The sequence below is a fragment of the Magnolia sinica genome, chromosome 13, assembly GCF_029962835.1.
Source record: "Magnolia sinica isolate HGM2019 chromosome 13, MsV1, whole genome shotgun sequence".
NCBI classification, from domain to species: Eukaryota; Viridiplantae; Streptophyta; class Magnoliopsida; order Magnoliales; family Magnoliaceae; genus Magnolia; species Magnolia sinica.
The window spans coordinates 25,574,472-25,597,810 of NC_080585.1; the positions used below are offsets into that span (position 1 = coordinate 25,574,472).

General features: G+C 39.9%; 1 protein-coding gene across 3 annotated transcripts in view; it reads left to right on the plus strand.

Annotated features, from left to right (window-relative positions):
* LOC131223310 (uncharacterized) overlaps positions 1 to 23,044 on the plus strand; it is a 44,607-nt gene extending 21,563 nt beyond the window's left edge. For all 3 annotated transcript variants that reach the window (XM_058218665.1, XM_058218667.1, XM_058218666.1), the window contains 6 exons: positions 6,258 to 6,337; positions 13,888 to 13,927; positions 14,028 to 14,135; positions 15,911 to 15,991; positions 22,007 to 22,129; positions 22,805 to 23,044. In XM_058218665.1, the coding sequence (XP_058074648.1) occupies positions 6,258 to 6,337; positions 13,888 to 13,927; positions 14,028 to 14,135; positions 15,911 to 15,991; positions 22,007 to 22,129; positions 22,805 to 22,852 (480 nt within the window). In that variant the 3' untranslated portion in view covers positions 22,853 to 23,044. The remainder of the gene's footprint in view (positions 1 to 6,257; positions 6,338 to 13,887; positions 13,928 to 14,027; positions 14,136 to 15,910; positions 15,992 to 22,006; positions 22,130 to 22,804) is intronic.
* Positions 23,045 to 23,339: the final 295 nt, after the last annotated feature.

A 23,339-nucleotide genomic window follows, 5' to 3' on the forward strand; every position in this document is an offset into this window, starting at 1 on the left:
TATGTCCTTCGTAACATTATTAACTGATTACAAATTAGATATAATATTTGGAGCCAAGAAGTGTCACGCCCCAGACTCGGTAATCGGACTCACAAGGAACCCGATGGCCGGTTTTGGCCGCAACAGCCTCCGTAGTACACCATTCTCGGCTCATGAGGTAGGTTCCGATCCTGGGATCCTACAAGGAAGATTTTCATAACAATATAATCATTTCCAATACGAGCATACCCAAGATCATAACAAGTACATCTGAGAATAACTAAGAGCACACATCACAAAATCCACTAAGAATTTGAACTTTTATAAGTATCCATATGGTCCAAAAGGACATACATAAAATAATAGGAGGAGAGGAAAGGACAGTCTGCAACACTGGGTCCTTAAGCTCAGCTCTACTCCAAACTCTGCCGCTACGACGCCTATTTAGGATCTCCTGCACGTATCAATCGTGCATAAGCTTATAGAAGCTTAGAGGGTGGTGAAGGTATGTGATAATAGTGCACAGAAGAATAATATGGGATACAGGAAGGGAGTCATGATCAATACCAATACCAATACCACTAGCCTTACTAAGGCTATTATAAATGCAAGAAGCTATACCAAGGCAGTATAATATTGTAGGAAGCCATATCAATGCAATGAGTACTGTAATGCAATGAGTACTACGCGCCATGTCAAGTCGATGCAATATGAGGCTTATACAGCTGATGCAAATGCAAAACGAAGTAATGTCAGTGCTCATATCTAATCCACATATCAAGTACATTTCCATCATAAGGAAATCACCGGGATCCATTACACTGCTGGATGACTATCACTGTACAGACTCCGCACAGTCAAACGAGCGTAAGAGACCTCACTACCCACCTGTGGACAGCTAATCATCAGCAAGGCCTGAAGGTAGCGGACCCATTCATGAGCTGGTCAGACTCAGCCTAGCAATGCCTCCTTACATCAGGCGAGTAAGGCCACACCCTTATCTAACCGACTACACGACAGTGGGAGTCGCGGCCTAACGGTATAAGGCCCTCGTGTGCTCATATATTCCACCCGGTCACGGCGTTGAAGCAGATCCTTGGTACCATGGAAGTTTTGAGAATTTCACCCATGGGCATCCTATGCACCCGGTATGCTCAAGTAACATTTCCGGTGTCCAAACATGGCCATCCACAATGTATCTGTAGAGGCTATAGCCCTGATGAAGCAAGGGGCGATAATGCTCATATGTTATGCAATGCCAGATGCATGAATCACACAATCAACCATGCATCAATTCCAAGCATCCAACGTGCTCAAGAGGGGATACTACGTCCCTCGAAAAGGCATTATGCAATGCCCAATGGCACAACCATAACTACACACACAGTGTCATCCAAGCATACAATGATGCACATGGGCCATGAAGATGGGTCTAGACGCATTATGCGGCGATATACGAAGTAGTATACTCCTATCCAAGAAGGGACTAAGACTAGGTATTTAGACAATATCCATAAGGAATCCCACCTCTAGTGGGGGCCCATTTACCTAGGGTAGCCCACGAGACTAAGCATACAAACTACGGGTCTAAGTAATATAGAAATGAGCCTAGTAAGAGTCTAAGATGATTATCCAATCACTCTTAAATACAACCGGGCCTAGAGGGTCCATAATGGGGACATTTAACCGCCATTCCCTAAAAAGGCATATCAACCATGAACTATATGGACAGAAGGCCCAAGGCCTACATTTAAGATAAGAATAAAGGTAACTACATATATATATATTCCTCATAATAGGCCATAAAAAGATATAATACCACTTTTAACAACATGGGCCCCAAGAGGGAAATTAAGGCCCAAGGCTCAATTTCCAATAGCCATAGAATCCATGCATTAAGTTGGACTTGGTGGGCAGCCCGCGTACACAATATACGGCCTAAAAATAAGTTTAAGTTTGGATGAAATGGGCCCAACTACATCAGCCCAATAACTAGCAATTTAAGTGGGCAACTAAGGGCCCAATACTATCCTTATCTCAGCCCACAAGTCCATCAAAATAGTGGAAGTCGGCCTAATATATGGTTGGGCCAAGCTGGGACGTCCCAACCCACTTTGGGCCCATGGGATGCCCCAAAAATCTGATCTAAGATGGGGTCCTCATGTGATCACTAAAGGTGACCCAGAAGAATACACTGATTAAGCCCAAAGATTATAAGAAAACATAAGCATGTAACACGTACACAAGTTCTCAATATGGTGGGCCCCACAGCCAAATAAAGTTTTAACCATAAAATTGTACATCTAAGGCCCTTTGATAAACTTTTGGCCTGTTTGACTTCCTGGTTAACTATGTGGAAATAATCTCATGAAGGCCAATCGATGGAGAGTGTGTATATATCATGAAAAGATCAAGTGGGCCTGCTACTGGATTGTGAGCCCAGCAGCAACCCAAGGCAGAGAGTGCTTCCATGATCGGGCGATCCAAGGCTTGAATGGCCTGGACCAACATACGTTGAGGTGGGCTCCACATGCATCCATATTTAGCCTCAAATAAATGGTCTAGGGTCTATGGTGGGCCTTTAACCATCCATAGAGAAACCCATGGGCCTACCTTAGGATCACCCAGGAGGACATCCAACCTCAACTGGTTTCCAAGAGCTAGCCCACCACTACTCGAGCATGAAATAAGGCCCAAGGCCTAAGCAATCCATGGTCTAGAGGGCCATACACTGAGCCTAGTACATAGGTAACCTGGTAGGCCCTTAAGCAAGGTTAGGGCCCAACCATAAGGGTCATGAGTTCACTCATTGTGGTGGGCCTAATGGGCAGTCCATTATCCTAACATATGGGAAATCCTTATATTTAGCACAAGTAAGTTGGGCCTCACATCTCGGCCCAAGTATAGATTTATTATAGTGGGAAAGCAAGGGCCCAACTACTTGAGTATTTGGCTCATAAGACCCATCACAATGACATGGTAAATATAAGACCCAAGGGTCCAACGGGTCTATCAAAAAGTTCCAGCCCAACCAAGGCTATAAGGCCCATAATTAACTAGGAGACTAGCCCAAGAAGAATCCAATTGGAATGGGCCTTTAATCACGCACTAATTAAGCCGAAAATAAAATTAAGATGGTAAGATAACTGACTTAAATCCTCCTCAAATCTAGTGGGCCATACTGCCAACATTTATAGGCAACAATTATTGGGCTCAATGCCAAATTCCAGCCCACCTAAATTTCTGGGTTGGTTGGAGTCCAACAATAGAAGTATTTCTTAGTATATTTAATCCTTGATGGCCCACACACCGCTCTGGGCATAGCCCGCACGGTTTTGTTCTCGGGGTTTCCCCCAAAAGGCCTCATACAGTATGGGCGTGGGTTGTTACAAGAAGACAAAAGAGAATGAGAATGCTAGAGAAATAGAAACATTACCCTTTCCTCTAATAGGTGTTAGGGAACCATCTACTAATTTCACTTGTCCTAAATATGGATTATGAGTGAATGAAGAAAAAGAAGTAGATGTACCTGTCATATGATCGGTAGCCCCCGAATCAATTACCAAAGGACTTGACACAAAAGTAGTATGAAGAGCAGTGGATATATGACCTGTCTGAGCCAAGGGAGTGGATCGGTAGGCCTTATTTTGAATACTGTCTCTTAACAAAGCATCATATTCAGTTTTTGAGAGATGAACCACATCACCATCTGATGGAACCATAGGTGAAGTTGTTTAAGATATTGTGTCCCCAATAATAGTTTGAGAATCTCTGTTATCAAAGGCAGTAAAATTGGTCGCTTGACCTTGAGGACGACCATGAAGAACCCAACAATAGCCGACGGTACGTACATGTCTGCCACAATGAATACATAGTTGATCCAGACCAGTGTTTTAAATATCGACGATATCGGCCGATATATCCCACGATATATCTTGTATCCCACCAGTGCGATACGAAACGCACAAGTAGTGCGATATATCCCACATGTTTGATCTTGTGAGCATTTTCAAATTTCAGTACTTTTATTTTTTGTAAATCATGCTAAATTAGTATCAAGTTGTTACAAATCCATGATTTTTTAAGTTTTGCATGAAAAATCATGAATTGGGAGATTCGATTTCGAGATTTGGAGATGGGCCAAGTTGCGGAAATTTGAAAAATAAAAATAAAAATTCCTAATTTCTTGCAAATCGTTTGCAATCTATGTCCAAACATCATATCAAACATGTATGTAACCTAATCTAGTGATTCTTCTTTTGCTTTTGAGTGTATTGCTTGTGTTTCCACACGTCTTCTTACATTTATACATTATATGAATAGACATTGAATATACTTGCATCAATTCAGTTAGACAACACATAGATTAGGACCCCAATACAAAGAAAACCTATTGCGTGTACTTATTATTATCATTATTTTTTATAATGTTTTAATTTATAAATGTGTATTGATGTCTTTTTTAACAATCATCGAAGTTTCATTGAAAAATTCGGCCAATTTCCCTATGTTTCCCCATGTTTCCTGCAACAGTGATATATTACATGATACAACCGATATAACCCATGCGATGACCGATACGTATCCGTATCCCAAGAATCCGATATGTAATGCAATACCGATATTTCGAACACTGATCCAGACCACGGCCACAACCTCTACCACCATCACGACCAGCGCTGATATTATCAAAGTTTCCGAATCCTGTCAGTCAAGCTGACTTCTCAACCACACTTGATCTCCTGTAGCGTATGTAGGATCACCTGGTAATGCATATACTGCACTATTCACTACACCACTACATAGCGTCATAACTACGCTTCGGATGCTAGTCAAAACATTGGTCTCAACAGGTGGTGTCCATACCCCAGCATTTGTATAAGCAGCGCCCAACATCATTGTATCTTTGCAAGGGCATCCTCATCTTGCACCTTCCAAGCAGCACAAATTAGCGCATACACTCGATCATGTGATCCTCACCCCTACACCCCATGAGCAGTGCTCAATAGTGCTTCACTAGGCAGTGGTGTCTTCACCTTGCATGAAAGCGGCGTTGTATCTAAGCAGGTGGTGTGCTCTCCCATATGCCTACAATATGCACTCTTGCGGCACCATGTACTAAATATAGGGTGTTCACCCCTGCATTACCACAAGTAGTGCTCCAGAGGTGCTATGTGCTCATCAGTGTGACTTCACTTGCACTGTCATAATCTAAGCTGCTATAGCATTGGGACCTAGCAGGATGTTGTGTCCCATCAAGCATCATCCCAAGGAAGTTGTACTGTCCCGCTGACTTTTAGATGCTATGATCAACGAGATACTCCCTGTACTTTAAAGCTGGTGGAATGTAGATGTTTCGCTAAAGGTTTTCTAATGCTTAGCAGCTGCAATGAATAGATCCATACTCTATGCTAAAGAACTATCTCGACCCCCAACGACGCTTGATGTCCAACAGCTCAATAATTAACAGTGTCACTAAGCATCTGTCAACATGCACTGATACTCTTCGACATGCCAAGCTACAAAAGACGAGACTAGGATCAACTAGTAATGCACATACTGCACTATTCACTACACCACTACATAATGTTGTTTATTTGGTTTTCCCTTTTAATCAAGGGTTTTCTCCAAGAGAAGTAATTGAAGGCTTGTTGTATTTCAAAACCTGGAATGTACATTGTTTTGTTCCTCGAAATTAATAAAACCCTTCAAATGAGAATTTGTGTGCAAATTTGTCTATTCGTCTGAATGATCCATTCCGATAATCATAAGCATGCAAATGCATCCATAAATTTGTAAACAACCATAAGAGAGCAAAACATCCGTGTTTTGACAATTTTCAATGGCATTCCAAGGTTGGTTGGCCAACCTTAAAGTTGTATAAACATCCTAATGGTCTGTTATTTCATCAAGACATTTTCGGCTTCTAAAATGCTATTAGATTGGCTTCCTAAGCAGTCTTTGCACTGCGACTCTGAAATTGTTTTAAATTATTATTTTGCCACGTATTTTATTATTAATTATTATTTATAAACTGTAGTATATATATATGAAGTTGAAGTTCTTAGTTTCAAATGTTTTCTCAGTTTTCGTTATCATTTTAATTTCTTGTCTTTGCTGACCCCAATTAGTTGGGAATTGAGATAAGGCTTGGATGATAACGATGATTTAAATTTATTGTCTTCAGTGTGGATTTTGTATACATTGTCTGAAGATCTTAACGGCAAACTTATAGTGTTTATATTTGAGATAAAATGTTTTTTAATGTGGTTTTGTAGGCACTTGCAGCTAAACTAAGGGCAAATTTGTTGCTAAAACGAAGGCTTGATGATGTGCCATCTCAAACAGAATTAATCCAGTAAGCTATTCCGTTGTTTGGTACAACTTATGACTTCATGAATATCCGTTTGCCTGACTCTGTTTTTACTATTTAACTTTATTCCCAAAAAAACAATGTTGTGCTTGGTTTTCTGTTCCGCGATTGGTTGCTTGATGAGCAAGGCCAAAACCTTCGAGTGTTATGTTTCATCTTGAAGAGTTTGACCGATGGAACTACCCCATTGTGCCTGAGTGGATCAAATTATTAATCTTCTTAACACATACCTTCTCTTGACTCTTATAGCTTTAAAAAGGGAATCTTTCTTGCCAAGTTTCTTTTAGGTGTTTGCTTTGCCCCTAGGGCCATCAATGGGCCAGGCTTGGGCTGAGCAAAATCAAAATTTTGAATAGGCCTGGCTTGAATAGTTAAAAATCCAAGCCAAAGCCAACCCTAGGCCTGGCCCATTGACAACCCTATTTGCACCTGGTGCAACCACTGTTTGCAGTATTGATAGTATTGGCCAATACTATCTGTATCGAGGGTCAGCGACACTTATTTTGGTCTAAAACTTTTGTTATTAATGCCATTTCTATAATTATGGAACTTTCATGATATAAGAGGGGGAGTGTGAATCCTAACTTTGGCCCTTCCTCTCTGTGTTCCCTTATTCTCTCTCTCTCTCTCTCTCTCTCTCTCTCTCTCTCTCTCTTTATTCTTCTCTATTCCATCTCTCTTTGTACTAATTAAAATAGTATCAAAGTTTCGTCGGTTCTGATCCTTCTTCTTTCGATTTTCCAAATCTTCTTATTTCTTCTTTTCTTTTATCCCTTGGTGTCCATTTGCTTTCTTGTGCAGAAAATTTCTTAAGAAACCTCGCCCCCCCCCCCCCCCCCCCCTCCCTTTTTATTTTATTTTATTTTTTTGTTGGGCCTTTTGTAATGCTCCGTATACGCGTGGGGTAATCAAGAAATCAACTTCTTGAATGATATCACATCACATGTAATCAGTGTTCGAAATATCGGTATCGCGTTACATATTGCATTCTTGGGATACGGATACGTATCGGTCATCGCATGGGATATATCGGTTGTATCATGTAATGTATCACTATTGTTGGAAACATGGGGAAACATAGGGAAATTGGCTGAATTTTTCAATGAAACTTCGATGATTGTTAAAAAAGAAATCAATACACATTTATAAATTAAAACATTATAACAAATAAGTACACGCAATAGGTTTTCGTTGTATTGGGGTCCTAATCTGTGCATTGTCTAATTGAATTGATGCAAGTATATTCAATGTCTATTCATATAATGTATAAATGTAAGAAGACGTGTGGAAACACGAGCAATACACTCAAAAGCAAATGAAGAATCACTAGATTAGGTTACATACATGTTTGATTTGAAGTTTGGACACAGATTGCAAACGATTTGCAAGAAATTAGGAAATTTTAATTTTTTTTCAAATTTCCACAACTCGGCCCATCTCCTCCAAATCTCGAAATCGAATCTCCCAATTCATGATTTTTCATGCAAAACTTAAAAAATCATGGATCTGTAACAATTTGACACTAATTTAGCATGATTTACAAAAAATAAAAGGACTGAAATTCGAAAATGCTCACAAGATCAAACATGTGGGATATATCGCACTAGTGTGTTTCGTATCGCACTGGTGGGATACAAGATATATTGTGGGATATATCGGCCGATATCGTTGATATTTAAAACACTGCATGTAATCACTGTGAATGTGTCGGCTATTTGCCCATTTTTGGATTCTGTGTTCGTGACTATATTTCTTCCTTGCTACTTGGAACTTGATACTGATATTGAAAACACTGGTTGCAACTATTAAAAATCCACCCAATTTCCCATGGCAACTGTGTGGGTAGTATGAACACTGTAATTTAGCAGATGAATTGACAATAATCAATACAGGATGAGCATAACTATCTTTATAACTTTACAGGATTGATGGGCTTGAAATCACAAATCAAGCGGGTCAGTTTAATTATCATAACTCAAAATTTCAATGCCTTGCTTCTAATAAATGAAATCTTGTACACCATTACCTCCATTGCATTTTCCTCTGGTGTAATTTCAGACATGGTTCTAAATAAAACTAAGTTGACTCGATCTCCGCAGGCAACAGATGAGATCATTGGTCGAGTCAAGTTCCAAAGTTGGATTGAGTTAGAATGATCCCAATTGAATCAAAACAACTTGGAGGGAGCCATAAGAGTTTTGGTCTCCAGGTGAGTCGCACTTTGATACTGGTATTTAAACCTGTGAGTGCAGAGCTCTCTACCATCCAACTTTGACTATTTCCCATATCTAATCCACCCTTAACTAGTCCCAATGTTTCATGCATCTCCTTTTGTAGGCAGGGATCTCTTTCACCATAATACCACACATGATTATGAAGATGTGAACTCTTTTCTTGTCTTCCCCTTCATGTATGAGGCAAAAGCAACAACCTTTTTGCTCAATGACAATGAATCTCTGTAATGAATTCTCTTCTCCAGTAAATTCTATTACATTGAAGGGACATTATGGCTGACCTTATAATGCTGTTGTTAGTTTCACTGCCGAGTGATGCCTTCTCATGGTAATAAACTCTTCCTTTGTTTCCCAAGTGATCTTTGCCCAAATGTTTTAGTGATTTCACACTTATCAGCTCTGTAAAGCCCTCTATAGGATTTCATAAGAAACTCTATTTATAGGCTATGTCCTTTTTCTAACTCAAATCTTCTACACCAGTCCATTAAGGAGACAGGATCCTTTACTTGGTATTGTCTGTTACCCTTTGGCCCATTAATAACCAACAAAGCTGGATATTATGTATGATCTTGCAAACTGGTAAGTGATCCTGCCTTTAAGATTTGAAGAAGTCTTTGCTTTGCCACCATCATGATTCATGAGAATATGGCCCATGAATTATGCAGGAAAAAACTAAGTGGCTTTGATGAACATCATGCAAAAAATGCAGCTAAAAGAATAACTACAAGGGCTACAACGCAATTGTGTTGGCAATCATGATCATCATCAATGTCATCATTACCATCTTCTGCCCATTGCTTTCAGGGCCATGCAATCCTAATCAAAATTCCCTTACAGGAACCCTCTCTGGTTTTCTTGGCACATGGCAGAACCATCTTGATTGGCTGGCTATCCTCATTTTATCTCCAACTGGGGCTACTCTTGGTTTGCTTCAAAGGACCTCATTTTTATTCTATGCTTTCTAGTCTTCCTACAGATCCATCTCAACATCCCCATCTTCACAATGCTCCAACTTTGAAATCATGTTACCTTGAATTGCCCAAAACTCTGCCCCATATAGCATAGCTGGTCAAAGGGTTGTCTGATAAAAAAATTCCTTTTAAATTTTGTTGGCACGTAGCTATCAAACTGAACTCCACAGGCACACTCCATTCATGCACCCAGTTCTAGTTCTTTTTTGAACATCCTCTTCAACTCTGCCTCTTTTTGAATGGTAGAACCAAGGCCATGAAACAAATTTCTTTAAATTTATGAATGTCTCTCTGAAATGTTAATGACTGGAAGCATAAAGAATGTGGAAACTTTGTTTGTAGTCTTTGTAGGTCATCACTAGCACAAGGTGGCATGCTTAGTGTTTGAAGTATCAGTATTGCACTAATTGCACTATGTATCACACCCTTGGAATGCATAAATATCATGGGAAAGATTGTAAATATCGTGTAATGTTGTCTGATAAAACCTTGGCTTGGGCCAAAATTAGGAAAACTTAAATCTACGATGTGGAGGATGAGTCTGCTGGCAGTTTGGTGGGCGGTTTGGGAAGAAAGAAATGGGAGATGTTTATCCGGGTTTTCTAAACCTTTGGATTACACAGTCCAGAGAGTTCAACACTTTTTAGCAGTGGGGTCATGTTCTTCCCATTCAATAGAATGGTTTTTTTTGCTTTTGCTGTTTTTTTAGTCTCGTTGGTAGATTTCTCCTGCTATCTCAGCGGGAGATCTCTCCTTCTCTTGTACTTTGTTTTCTATGAATACATCTTTTGTTACCTTTATTAAAAAAAAAAAACATCTTTAAAAGAGTTGTTGATGCAGGACATGGAAAATTAAATATGATATGCAAGATTTCAGGCTTAGATCCTACCAATTCAGAAACAATCACACAAATTCCATGTCCCACATGAAAATCCAAACATTCAATTAAAAAGGGGAATCTATGCGGGTCCAAGCCGACACAGGCTAGGACTGGACCAATAAAAATTATAAACCAAACGATGTCAAAGGGAAATAAAACCAACTACTCATGCATAAAAATCAGTCCCTAATCCAAGGGATTCCCTAATTTCAATTCAAGGAACCCTAAGGTGATAAAAAGGGGCAAATCAATTAGGGATCATGTAATCTAAGGTTATGATTCATGACAAACGGCTATGAGAGGATAAAAGAGGATAAAAACCTGAGCCAAAAGATGATCCCGTGTGTGGACAACAACAATGGCCCAGACGGACGTGCGTGTGATCCCGGCCGCACGTGTGTGGGGCCCACTATTCAGAAAAATGCCACCTTGGCCCTGGTCGGCCAGGGATGGATTCCAAATCCCCAAATCTCAGCTTGATCCGATGTACGGTTTGTGCGTGGTGTTCCCCCGAAGTTTCAGCTCGCCTACGGGCCGAAATCTGTAAACCTACTGTAATGAAGAAATCTGATGCAACAAAAGGACAAATTCGAAGTATGGATGGTGGGGGAAGATGGAAAAAAAGATGATGGAAGATGGGGGTGAATTGGGATCGATGTGGCTTCGCACCACGGTAGTTAGCCATTCGAAAAGGGAGGGCTTTGCACCCACTTTTGAATTCTTCCACAACTCACGAAGAGAGCAGAAAAATAAAGCAGGAATTTTTTATTAACTTCAATGAATGAAAAGAACTACAAGGGGTGCCTATTTATAGGGAGAACCCTATACCCAAAAACTCGCACCATGTGCGACACCTATTACTTGGCGATGAAGTAAACTAAAATAAAAACCAAACAAGGAAATCTAAAGCGTTCATGATGTTCTAAATAATAACAATAAGTAAAACCTAAAATATAAAACCAATCCGACGAGTGGGTCACGATCATGAGATCCCATGGTGGGCTTTTCTTGACTATCGGGCCACTTTTCTGAACCAAAACTTGACTTTTAGCTAGGAGGCCCTCCCTAGACGTCGTCATCGAACCAGATCGATGGTGGGGTCCTCCTTCTACGTACGTACGTGCGTAGGGGGGGCCGGGTGAGTGCGCGTGTGCGCGTGATGTCCCCATCAGTTGCATAACAATTTTCCATTGCATATGGGACAACTATGTGCTGTCGGCCACAATTGGTCCAAAATGAGTTTATATCATTCAGATGTCATTCATTACAAGCAATAGAACTAAAATACTAACAAGAACCAAAAGAGTTCTTATTTGAAATCTTTTTTTTTTTTTTAAAGTTGCGTTCTTGCTTCAAATCAATGTCAATGCATGGAACTCATACATTCCAGTTTCTCCAACAAATATTTGTTTTGATGTGAAACAACTCAAGTGGATTGTTAAAACACACCAAGAAACACATTCCCCAAAAAAAAATTGTGCAAAAAGGCTCTTTTATTTATTTATTTATTTTCTAGATTTTTTATTTTCAGTCTAATGTCGCACTTGTCACTGGTAGTGATAGATACCCGCAAAGTAACGCTAGTATCACTCGACACTGATTTATACAACTGAACTTGTGATTGATATATCGAGAATATCAGTATCATGATATACTGGCCGATATCAATGTTACTGTCCTTCATACTGGTAACTTTGTACTCCACCTCGGTTTTGTACTGTGGACCAGTGGCACATAGTATTGGGTGATCCTATTAATACATTGAACATTGGGCATGCTATCAAACAAAAGGGTGGTGCCCAGTGTGAATGCCAACTTGAACTTTAAGAATATGTTTTTTTTGCCGATAGATGTAGACCACTTGTACACGAAGCAAATGAAGGATCATTCATTAGTCTAGAACAAGAGAGGAAAAAAAAAACCATTAGCATATTTCATATGTAATTTAGCACTAGCCCTTTGATGCAGGACATGGAAAATTAAATATGATATGCAAGATTGCAGGCTTAGATCACACCAATTCAGAAACAATCACACAAATTCCACATCCCACATGAAAATCCAAACATTCAATTAAAGGGGAATCTATGCGGGTCCAAGCCGACACAGGCTAGGACTGGACCAATAAAATTATAAACCAAACAATGTCAAAGGGAAATAAAATCAACTACTCATGCATAAAAATCAGTCCCTAATCCAAGGGATTCCCTAATTTCAATTCAAGGAACCCTAAGGTGATAAAAAGGGGCAAATCAATTAGGGATCATGTAATATAGGGTTAGGATTCATGAAAAAATGACTATGAGAGGATAAAGAGGATAAAAACCTGAGCCAAAAGATGATCCCGCGTGTGGACAACAACAATGGCCCAAACGGACGTGCGTGTGATCCCGGCCGCACGTGTGTGGGGCCCACTATTCAGAAAAAGGCCACCTTGGCCCTGGTCAGCCAGGGATGGACTCCAAAACCTCCAAATTTCAGCTCGATCCGATGTACGGTTTGTGCGTGGTGCTCCGCCAAAGTTTCAGCTCGCCTGCGGGCCGAAATCTGGAAACCTGCTTCAATGAAGAAATCTGATGCAACAAAAGGACAAATTTAAAGTACGGATGGTGGGGGAAGATGGAAAAAAAAGATGATGGAAGATGGGGGTGAATTGGGATCGATGTGGCTTCGCACCACGGTAGTTAGCCCTTCGAAAAGGGAGGGCTTCGCACCCACTTTTGAATTCTTCCACAACTCACGAAGAGAGCAGAAAAATAAAGCAGGAATTTTTTTATTAACTTCAATGACTGAAAAGAACTACAAGGGGTGCCTATTTATAGGAAAACCCTATACCCCAAAACTCGCATCATGTGTACAACCTATTACTTGGCGATGAAGTAAACTAAAATAAAAACCAAATAAAGAAATCTAAAGCGTTCACGCTATTCTAAATAATAACAATAAGCAAAACCTAAAATATGAAATCAATCCGACTAGCGGGCCATGATCATGAGATCCCATGATGGGCTTTTCTTGATTATCGGGTCCATTTTTTTGAACAAAAATTCCGTCTTCTAACATGGGGGCCCTCCCTGGACATCGTCATCGATCCAGATCGATGTTGGGGCCCTCCTTCATGTGTACATGCGTAGGGGGCGGCGTGTGTGCGCGTGATGTCCCCATCACCCTTCCTACTGTTATTTTCTAAAATTATCTTGCAAGCTTACACTTTGCTTTGAAGCTTACACACATACTAAACTTTCTGACCACTGCTCATTACATGCTTAGTTTCTTTTTCTAAGTACTAACATTGTTTGATCATGCACATACATATGCATTATGTGGGTCTTTTTTTGTGCCTATGCAAATGGTTTGATCATGATATCTTAGCATTTTGGTGTAAATAAAAGGAGCAATTGCATATCAGTTGCATGTAATATATCTAATAGTATTTGACCTTATCTTCAGGTATGAACGTCGTTTTTCAGAGTTATATGTTCAGATCCAGGTTAGAAATGGTTTCTAAAATAAACACAAGTGATTCTTTATCTCAATCATTCTTTTAGTGTCTTTTCTGGAAATAATTTACCTGAATATTGTAACTGCAGGAAACGCTTCGCCAAACTCGTAAATACTATGCTACTTATAATGCTCTTGTGGAGGTTAAAGAGCTAATGCTAAAGGAAACATCATTGTTAAACTCCATAAGTTCTCAGGTTTGTGCATAAAGAAAATCTTCTGCACCAGATAAGATTTTTCGGAAGATGAATTATAGAGTACTGAGCCTTAGCATACGTATCGGTTCCTGAGACATATTTCCTTACATGTGGGTCCATGGTTTTGTGATCCCAATTGATCTGATGGGCTCAACTGTGGATAGAGGATGCCACAAAAATCTCCCAGATTGGAACATCCTGATCGTTTGATCTGTCATATTTTCTAGTGAATATGGACTTTAGCTATTTTGTTTGTTTGTTCCCTTGACTTTCTCTTTGTTGTCCGCTGATCAAAGGGTTACTCTCTTCCATTCTCTGAGATTTATGAGGCATTCTCGAATCACCGAATGGCCGCACATGGCAGGAACACACGCCTCTGCAAACTATATTTTGCTGAGGCTCAGTACACTACAATTCTCTGCAGAAAGGCCATATCTGCATTTTGTTCTTCTGCATGCACTCAAAAGCATATGCAGTATATTGTCAACAGCCGCAATTTGTGAAACAACGTAGAGATGGTCTTTTCTTGCCTTTGTTCTTCATTTTTTGGTTTTGAAAGAGAAAGGAAAAAAGAAAAAGAAGTGAATACTTTGAAAGTGTTTACTTGACAGATTGATCTTCATGCAATCCCTTTAGCTGTGTACCCAAAATTTTTGTCGCTGCTTAATCAATGTATATTAAACAAACTTGTGTTTTGAATTTATACTCATTTTTTCCTGGAAACACATCCAATGCAAAAATGAGTTTGAAATGAGCTATATTGCCTCAGACACAAAAGATGAAGGATGAGGAAGCAGCATATCACATAAGGGCCTGTTTGGAACGCCGGATTAGATGGTATTGAATCACATTACGTGGAATTCACACCACTATTACACAATGATTATATATCTGGAAATACCATGGTATTTTGACTGTCCAATCCCACGTTTGGGATCAAATTCTTCCTGTGGGAAAAACAGTATTAAGTGAAACCTGCGCTTGGTGGACCATGGAATTGTAATCAACGGACCAGATTTCACAACTTGTGCTGGTCAAGTGTATGCATATGCAACTCGATTTTCATGTGTCAAGGGCGCAGCTGGATTGATGGCGTGGATGAAACACATGCATCAACGTGGGGCCCAAGATGTAGTGGATTTCGAATTCCACCAGCAATCCCGATGTATCTCCTGATGGGACCGGATGATATAATACCTGGATTAATCCAATCCTTCCCCATCATTTCCAAAAATGTAGTGTTGTAAAATTTAGAAATGTTAGATGATTGAATTTTGGAGAGCTCTCCAAACACTTTGAGATTTCAATTTTTGTATTTTTGCAATTACAAAAGTTACATGTTATGGGAATAGTCCCCAGTTATAATGTTTTATTCTAATTAGAAAAGGAGAATTTTATAGTTGATCTCCACATTCCTTATGTGTATATTCTTGGTTTTCTTTGCTTCTTTTCTCATTTGTATTCATACCACCATTATAACTTCTTCTGTGCACAGATTCATATCTAGATCTTGATCTAAATCTACGTCTACAATCAAATGTGAAGATTCAGTAGTACTATATCCAAATCATTGCTTCCGGGTAGCATCATTACAAAATTAATAATCTCCTAGTTGAGCTGCACATTTTTAGTTATCTAGTTTATTTCTTACTTTCGTACCACCATTATAACCTCTTCTGCATGCAGATTCATTTCTGGTACCAACTGTCATTAAAAAAATAATAATTGATGTTTCATGTATCAATTCTGATTCATTTTTTTCCATCATTTGTTAGTTTCAAGATGCCATGATCAGCACAACTGGTCGTGCTAAACTTATTGACTCCTTGGAGGCGATTGTGAAAGGAACTCAACAGGTAAATGTCACTTTCTCTCATATTGCAATGAAACAAGGGCTCAATCGACTTGTTGCTCACTTGGTATATGGCCCAAGATGTATATGTGACACCAAACTGCACATGTACCATGACTTTCAAAAATATTAAAATTGATCAGAGATCAAATGTATCACTTATTAGCGAGGAATAATATAATCCTTCACCTTAGGGCATTTAGTGTATGCTTGGGTGCTCAATCTGTTTGGCGCAGCCCATTGTTTTAGAGATCTAGACAAGGTTAAATATCAGTTTCATGGGGTGTATTGGCATGTCCCAAAACTAATATGAATCGGGCCTTATTGGCTTTTATCGATTGACACACACACACCCACACACAACCACACACACACACCCACACACATGCACACATGCACAAGTCTCTCTTATTACTAAACCCAAGGCCGGAAGGCTTGAAAGGAAGACGTGAAAAAAGTGAAAAGAAGGGACAGGGGGCAAGGACCCTAGAAAAGAGAAGGAAAAAAAAAAAAAAAAAAACCACACTTTGGGCTAGGGAGGAAAGAGAGAGAGAGAGAAAAAAAAAAAACAATAAACGGGAGCCCACATTCTGGGCCAGGTATAGGGGCCCACACCCAGGGCTAAGAAAGGAGAAGGAAGATTAAATAAGGTAAGCTAACTCACTAGTGGGGATAATAAGATTGGCAGCATGCAAGGGAACAGTGGCCAATTTGAGAATAAGGGCTTGTGGTGTCTCCTAATGATGCAAACTTGACACCTAAGGCAGGTTATAAAGGAATGCACTTGACGAGCAAAAAGGCGCATCTCCCATGAGGACGATCCTGGGTTGCTTAATGCGGAGAACACTCTTCATTGTGAACTTCGATGGTGGCACCTGAAATATTGGCAAAGTTAAGCTTAGAGGTGCCAAGGAGAATAGTTTTGAGGCTTTTGTCTCTTGGGCTATACACGTCCATTGCCGAGATAATTCCCTAGGTATCTCTTGAGGGATGGCAGGAAGCAAAGGAGGCCACTCTTAGACTCATTAATGTCAGTGCATGCTAGAGTTATCTACTAGGTTTCTAATAGATTGGATAGAAGAGGGAAAAGTATTTAAGGGGAATAGAGAGCTTTGTATGGAGCTTTTCCCAAATCCAACGAGTAAGGTCACATAGAAAGAAAAGGTGCTCAATTGATTCAAGCCTGCATGGGTAAAAGCAACATTTAGAATCATTAATGATATTTATTCTACACATCATATCCTTAGTTTTGAGGTGGCCCTAAAAAACCATCCAAGTAGTGATCAAATGCATAGGGATGGAGCCCTTGAACCATACCAGGTCAATCACAGGGGAAAGGATCCATAGATCTGCAAGCTTTAATGGCCGAAGCAAAAGTAAGAGAGCCTTTCGGGCTTAGGGTCCAGGTACTTTCATCATCAATAGGGATAAAAATAGCAATGCTTGATTTCTTCAAATATTCTCGCTCAGCCAAGCTCGGATACAGGAACTGGCATTCAGTATCATGGATAAAGATACTAATAGTGATGTCAGTGCCAAAGCCAAGATCCTGAACAGTCTCCAGGCCATATCTGTCAAAAAGACTATTTTCTTTGATCCAAGGGTCATTCCAAAAGTTAGTAGAATTTCCATTGCCAACATGGAACCTTGTATGGCATTTGGTTATGTCACAGACACTGAGGATGCTTTGCCAGGCACGTGACGCATTAGGGGGAATTTTGATTTGCCAGACCAACTTTGATCCAATAAACTTAGAATGAACCCACATGATGCAGGACAATTAACCACTTGCTCTAAAAGCTCGAACTGTTAGAGCATGGCGAATTAATCCCTTTATCTCATAGCCCAGGCCCTATATCTCATGGGTTAGGACCTCGGCCGAACCCCCCTCGTGGGCCCCAAATTACATGCGCCACCCACCCCGAGTGTGTCCCCGCATCCCACGGGCTACCCCAATTAAGCCTGGTGTGAAATGCGCATTAATCACCCTTGGTAAGGAGTCTCGACCACGAGACCTCCCTTGTGTGCCCCAAATCACATGGGTCACCCACCCCGAGTGTGTCCCCGCATCCCACAGACGACCCCGCTCGAGTCCGGTGCGAAAATGCCTCTGCATTAATCACCCCCGGTGAGGAGTCTCGAACATGAGACTTCCCACTTTGATACCAATTTGATGCAGGACAATTAACCACTTGCTCTAAAAGCTCTAACTGTTAGAACATGACGAATTAATCCCTTTATCTCATAGCCCAGGCCCCACATCTCATGGGTTAGGACCTCGGCCGAACCCCCCTCGTGGGCCCCTAATCACATGCGCCACCCACCCCAAGTGTGTCCCCGCATCCCACGGGCTACCCCACTTGAGCCTGGTATGAAATGTGCATTAATCACCCCCGGTGAGGAGTCTTGAACACAAGACCTCCCCCGTGGGCCCCAAATCACATGGGTTACCCACCTCGAGTGTGTCCCTGCATCCCACAGGCGACCTCGCTTGAGCCCGGTGTGAAAATGCCTCTGCATTACCACATTCCCCAAAGATTCTCTTCTTTGCAGAGGTTTTCCAAAATTGTTTAAGAAGGTAGGCTTTCGCATATCATTCAAAGGAGGTTATAAGAGCCCACCTTCATTCTTAAGCTTACAGATTTGGTCCCATCCAATTGAATGAAATTTAGCAAAGCCCAGAGGAAGTTCAAGATACGCCACTCAATAATGTCATAACGAGTTTTAGGAAGCGGGAAAGCATGAGACCAATATATGTGAAGATTGGTGAGGGTTGATTTTATTAGCTCTAACCTGCCAGCGAAGGTAATAGGGATGATTCCCATCCTCCAAGCTTTTTATTGAGGCTGTCAAACAAAGGTTGCCAGTCTCAAATGTGAAGCCTAGAAGAGAATAAAGGAACCCCTAGGTATTTAATAGGGAGATCACCTTCGCTCATGTTTAGGATGGCTTTTACGACATCCTTGCACTAGCAGAATCCAGAGAATAAAATAACACTTGTGCAGATTAATTTCCAAACCAGAGCGATCACTCAGGTTGGTAAAGAAATTTCTCAAGTTGGCAGTCGAGAGAGGATCAACACTGGTAAAAATCATCAAATCATCAGCAAAAAGGAGGTGGGAAATGGTGATTGGCCCCAAAGAGAAACAGGTCCCAATCAAATCATTATCACAACATTTAATGAGGAGCATTGAGAACATTTCCATGATAAATTTCCTTTAAAATCGCCACATACTTTACTATTTACAATAACCGATAATATTGGAGTCGATATGCAAACATGAATCCAAGTAATCCACTTATCAGGGAAATTAAGAGCTCAAAGGGCATCTAAGAGAAAATCCCAACAAACATAGTCAAAAGCCTTTCTAAGGTCCACCTTAACTCACATTCTAGGTGGCCCGCATCAAGGTGAAGACATCGAATGAGATCATGGCTAAGGAGAATGTTGTTAGATATATTACGGCCAGGTATGAAAGCGGATTGGGGTTGGTTAATTATTTTGGACATAATCGCCTTCATTCTGTTAACCATGATTCTAGCTATAATTTTATTTCTCTCATTTGTAAGGGATATAGGTCTCAGGTTGTTAGGAGAGTCACAATTCTCAGTTTTAGGGATCAAAGCAATTAGAATATTGTTTAATTGCTTGAGGATTTTGGAAGCCTGGAAGAAGCTGATAATGACATTACAAACATCGTTTCCAATTAATGGCTAGCAAACCTTGCAGTAATGGGTGTTGAAACCATCAGGCCTAGGGGCCCTGTTTGTATTTGCGGACTTTATAGTTGCTTCAATTTCAGGAATAGAAATCGGTTTACGTAGGTTATCTCCTTATACCTGAGATAACTTGGTAAGATTGTCTATAAGCCTCATGATGACCTGAGAAATATATCCATGATTACAATTGAGGATATTCTTAAAGTAGTCAACAATTATATCCTTTATTTCGTTTTGATTTTCACAAAGAACACCATCTTGTCCTTAATTTTCCAAATTTTGGATGTATCTTTTCTACTCTTGATAGAAGTTTAGAAGTATTTGGAATTAGCATTCCCAGGTTCAGTTTAATCTCTCTAGACTTTTGCCTTCAACATAGAGAGCTCCATATTTTGAAAAAAGATCAAGAGTATTTTTTGCCTTCTTTTAGGCTTTAATATTGGCATGAGACGGATTGGCTTGAGCTTGAATAATCCAAAGCTCATATTTTGCTTTATGGAGCTGGGTAGTTAGATGAGGTATAGAAGCATAAAAGAGAAAAAGAATGAGAACTAAACAAATCTCTAATTTGTTTGAGTTTTGGATGTGCATTCAGTGGTTATTGGACCATTCGCTGGTAAGAACACTTCTTGCTGGCCTGACCTGCAGAAAGTTGAATTTTTAGTCTGACTTCTAAATTTTGTGTTATATCATTTGGGATAAACTCTTTGGTTGATTACCAATTCTTATTGTAATGGTTTTTAGATACACATTTTAAGTTTTTAATCAAACATCACAACAGTAACCTCAGATTATCTGGACTTAAGATATCTATGATTAGATTACAATCACAAACATTGTGAATGTAATGTAATGAATAACATACTATCATAAGTAATTGTATGCATGTAATGTAATACTAATTTGTCCGAGACCATGATGGATTGGGAGGAAATTTTTCCCTGGTTATTTCACTGATGAGTATGCTCTTCTACTCTGTAAAAATTCATAATGTATCTATTTAATGTGCGGAATTCTAATTGGTCAAGAATCAATAAAATGGTTAAAAATGTGAAGAATTGGGAAACCCAACCAAATAGGCCATAATCAAACACAAATCAAGCATGATTGGACTGCATTGAAATGGAACAAAAAGAAGAAAAATGAAAAAAAAGAAATGATGATTTACCTCTTATTCCGAAAATTTTCCCATCCACTCCTCTTTGATTTGTTAAATCCAACTCAAATATTGTGTTTTGGTCTCCAAATGGACCTAGAATTAGTTGAAAATGGAATACTAAAGTTCCTCTGAGGTTTAAAATGAGCTAAAATGAAAAAGAAAAAAAAAAAAGAAAAAAAAGTAGCCTTTTGTTGGTGTGTCAGCCCTTTAACCATTATGGGGTTGACTATATCAAGGCCGTATTGGCCACCAATTTTCAAGCCAGGCAATTTTAGACTGTAGCATATTTCATGGCTGACCAATACATATTTCATATGGCCATGTTGGCGGAACCCCGTCGAATACTAAAAAACTATGGATCCAAACCACTGATCTGACATGCCCCATATGAACTGGCTGTTATAGACTTCGACGAGGCATGGAATGGCCAGTTTCTCAGTGTGTGAAGATAGCCATGGAAGTGTATGTGTGCATGCTTGCATGTGGGTGCGTACACGTGTGCGCGTGTGTGTATGCTTGCATGTGGAAGGGTGGGTGAGTGGGTGCATGCATTTGTATGCACATTCAAAGGCTGAAACTATTGACTGTCGCTGATCATAGTTGTCGAGCACTACTATTTTTTGCCATTAGCCCATCCATGTGGTGCCACGAGAGCAGCAACCATGATTGCAATCTTTTCCATGTGTAAGATGGGGACGACACTTCATAGAACTTGTTTAAGCGTGTTCCATAGCAGCATCTCTTTCTAGAACATGCCTTTAACAATCTTTAAGATCTGCTCTTATGCGATCAAGTCAACCATTGTTTGATTCTTCTATACTCGGGTAGGCACCTCTAAATGTGGGTCTTCATGCAGTTTTAGTTGTCATAATTAGTAGTTCAATGTTTGAGTTTCCCAGCCTACTAGCCTTGTAAACTTGGATTATATATTTCATGGTAGAATGGTGTATTTGGTAATCTCAGAAGCCAGATATTGTGCTCGTCTTCAGTAAATGAATTGCTGTATGGATCGTTAAGGATTTCTTTCTTTTGTTTGATCAAATAAGGTTCATCAGAAACTCATCCTACCTCTTCTGTGCATTCTTATTAATTCTGAAAAGACTCTTTGAGTCTGTACTTGATATGTTGTTCTGTTTACAGAAGCTAGAAAAGGTGCAGCTTGGGCTCCATGCAGAGCAGAAAGCATGTGACACTCTAAAGGAGAAATACGCTGCTGCAATAGCAGAGCAACGGCACCGATCTTCTCTTCTAAAGGCTTTCCAGGTTAGCAAGTCTCACTAGAAGGGGAGAGGAAAAAACCACAAACAAAAAGATGCACCCCTTTCGGCACTGTAACATCGGGCCCACCCACTGGACATCAGCTATTTGGCAGGCTTGTGAGTGGGCCTATCCGACAACACCAGTCACCGTGCCTCTTTCCCTAGTTGCATAACAGTTATTGGTACTTCTGACTTAAAAACAGGGAGTTGTTAGACCCAAATAATTTTCTGCAGAACACAATAAAATCATTGTCTGTAAAGAATGTCTGGCCTCTTTTCAAACCCAATAGTCATTTTGTAGAAAATACTCCTTGATTACCAAAGACTCTTGGTCGCCTTGATAAGAGAAGTTCATTCGTCTTTCTTCTTCTTTTAATTATTATTATTATTATTATTATTATTATTATTATCTAATAGTAGCACCTGTTTATATCTTTTTGTCTGTCTTTTCTAAAAAGGATGCATGTATCATTATCTCTTTGATTTTCGACCAAGTTCAAAACTTGAAAGGCAATGACGAAATGACTTTTAAATGATTAAAATGTGCTTGAAGAGGTGGATTTCTATAACTGTGGCTTTGGTAGGCTCTAATGTCCCATGCATTCTCGATGCTTTATCTAAGATTGGCATCATGTCACTTCCTTTTACCTTTTATCTGACTGTAGACGATGATTTCCAGGAGGAATGTGCAAGAAACGAAAGGCTTCGTAACCTGACTTCCGTGTAGAATCACTTTCGGCGTTGCTTGGCGTTCCTGCGTCACTACATTCCAATTATTGTTGAATAATATCTTGTTATGTGTTATTTATAGGTGGAAACCAATCAGAATCATTTGGCAGAAAATACAAATTGGCTGTAATTTGTTGAGATTGTTGACTAGACATAAGTTCCTACTTTATGAATTAGATTCTTTAAAACAGTAGAAGCTCTAATAATTTATACAGGTTTGCCAAATCCACACGCTGTGTACGCTTAGCCACCAATAAACACTACCACATGCCAACTTGGCACACATGTGGAACATTGGAGCTATCCAATTGATTGGGTTCCACAGTGAAGAAATCCTGATCCAATCCACTCATTGGTTGGGCCACAGCCAATGAAATAAATGGACAGGTGGAGAAACTCAGATTGAAGAAATGAATTTGCCTGAGTTTTTATTTGCTAGCTATTTGTTTCTTACACAGCAGCCAGTCGCTTGACCAACGACTGCC